General features: G+C 27.7%; 1 protein-coding gene across 12 annotated transcripts in view; it reads left to right on the forward strand.

Annotated features, from left to right (window-relative positions):
- LOC113828389 (PTB domain-containing engulfment adapter protein 1) overlaps positions 1 to 2,500 on the forward strand; it is an 88,819-nt gene that overhangs the window by 77,167 nt on the left and 9,152 nt on the right. For all 12 annotated transcript variants that reach the window (XM_070145381.1, XM_070145393.1, XM_070145389.1 and 9 more), the window contains 2 exons: positions 1,231 to 1,295; positions 1,917 to 2,087. In XM_070145381.1, coding sequence (XP_070001482.1) covers positions 1,231 to 1,295; positions 1,917 to 2,087 — 236 coding nt within the window. The remainder of the gene's footprint in view (positions 1 to 1,230; positions 1,296 to 1,916; positions 2,088 to 2,500) is intronic.

Here is a 2,500-nt window from a genome sequence, read left to right on the forward strand (position 1 = left end):
CCCCCTGCATTGCCAAATTTGTTCACGTTGTCATCTTGCATCATCGTCATTCGTCACTGTCATTATCACTGTCATTATTATCGTGGCATTATTATTATTCATTATTCATTGTCTACTTATTATTATTATTATTATTATTATTATTATTATTATTATTATTATTATTATTATTATTATTATTATTATTATTATTATTATTATTATTATTGGCATTAACATCATCATTACTATTATTGTTGTTGTTATTATTGTTATAATGATTATCATTGTTTTTGTTATTATTATTATGAAGATGATAATGATTGTTTTTGTTGTCATAATTGCTGTTATTATTATTGGTGTTATTGTTATTGTTATTTTTATCATCATCATCATAAGAACGACTACCTTTATGATCATCATTACTAGCATTATTATTATTATTGTTATTACTGTTATTATTATTATGATAATGATCATCAACTTAATGAATATTGTTATTATTATTATTATTGTTATTATTGTTATTATGATAGTTGTTACTATTGTTAATGTTATTATTATTTATCATTAACATTATATTTTGTTATTGTCTTTATTATTATTATTGTTGTTATTATTATTATTACTATTATTATTATTATTATTATTATTATTATTATTATTACTATTATTGGTATCAGTCTTTATTTATTTATTTTTTATTATCATTACTATTGTTTTGTTTTTATTATTGTTATGATGATGGGTTTGATAATATTGATTTTTTATTATTGCTGTGGTCATTGTTGTTTCCGTTATTGTAATTGTTATTACATTTTCTCTTGTTGAGATGATTATTGTTGTTGCTGTTTTGGTTATTTTTGCTGCTGTCATTGTTGTTTTTGATATGTGTGATTCGTTTATTTATTATTGTATTCTATTATTATTGCAGTTGTCCTAGTAGTAATAGTAATAGTAGCAGTATTATTTTTGTTATTATTATTATGAAAATTGCAATCTTTTCTGTTGTCATCATTCTTATGATCATTATCTTTATCTTTGTTGTTTTCTCTTTCAAGTTCATCATCTCCTTTATCATTTTTATTATTTTCATGACTTTTGTAGGAGATAATGATGAGTATTTCATTAATTGCTTTCATTCATTTTATTATGTGATCCCTACCCATAGTAGAAGGAAACATATTCATGTGCTTGTTCCCTGCTGCTTTTTACCATGGAGCTAAGAAAACGACATCTTTCCTTTCGCAGCGAACAAGAATTGGCTCCATCCCCCAGAGGCTCTGCAGAAAGGTCACATTGCCTATCTTGTCAAGGTCAGTTTATTTGCACCCTAGCATTATCACACACGTCTCTGTTCTGGGATAACGTTGCGTGTTGCATAGTGATCGGGTACTTGTCTGGCATTCTGTATCATCTTCAGTTAACTTTTTTGCATTTTTGATTTTTGATTTTAACCTCTTTTTCTGTTTTTCTCTCTTTGTAATTGAGATTTAGGTTTATGTTTTTTCATTTTAAGGTTTGTGCTCTCAGGTATGTAATTTTTGTGTGCTTGATGTTAGTTATTTATTTATTCTTCTTTTATACTCTTGCAGCTATGATTAGAATATATAATTTCTAAGAGTGATATATAAGTAATTGTGGATGTTGTGTTGCAGTCATGTAGTTGATTGTATGCTGTGTTTTTAAATATTCTCATTTTGCATTTATAACAAGTGCCTAAGAACTTGTACAAATGCTTGGGTATTGTTATTTGAAAGTATACTCATTATAGTTATATAATGAAGCTACTATTATTTTTAAAAAATTTATTGCTATTTCTATTATATAGATGTCTTGTAGGAGTAACATTCATTGATAATTATAAGTAGAATGGTTTAAAAAGAGATTTCCAGCGAACTGTTAATACAGTGTCATTCATAATGTTGACTTTGCAGTTCCTTGGGAGCACAGAGGTGGATCAGCCCAAGGGAATTGAAGTAGTTAAGGAGGGCATAAGAAAATTGAAATTCAATCAGCAACTGAAGAAGGCCGAAGGCAGTAAGACGCCCAAAGTAGAGCTCACAGTATCCATTGATGGCGTGGCTATTCATGAACCTAAAACAAAGGTGAGGATTGAATGTTTATTTTATTAGATTTTCTTTCATTCTTTTTTTTAAGTTTGATGATACACAATAATTTTCTGGTGTGACAGGTAGAGTGTGACATACTCATTCTGCCTATTGAAGTTTTTTTTATTAAACTGTGATTTGCATTTTGATATTCCTTTTTTAGAATATAGAATATGAGGAAATGGTTGCTTGCAGTTACATTGAAATTCCACATGTTCATTGTTTGCAACATGGAGAAAACTTTTACAAAAGTACTCCATTAATTTCTTTCTTCTGGCCTATGAATGATGATGGGAAAATAATATTTTGCACCCTAAAAGGTATGGTTTTCAGTAATGCTAGGGAAGGTAGATTTGTATTTGTTTCAGTGCAATAAGTGGAATCTCCATTATTAACATGAACTAGAAAGA

Source organism: Penaeus vannamei, chromosome 33, assembly GCF_042767895.1.
Source record: "Penaeus vannamei isolate JL-2024 chromosome 33, ASM4276789v1, whole genome shotgun sequence".
NCBI classification, from domain to species: Eukaryota; Metazoa; Arthropoda; class Malacostraca; order Decapoda; family Penaeidae; genus Penaeus; species Penaeus vannamei.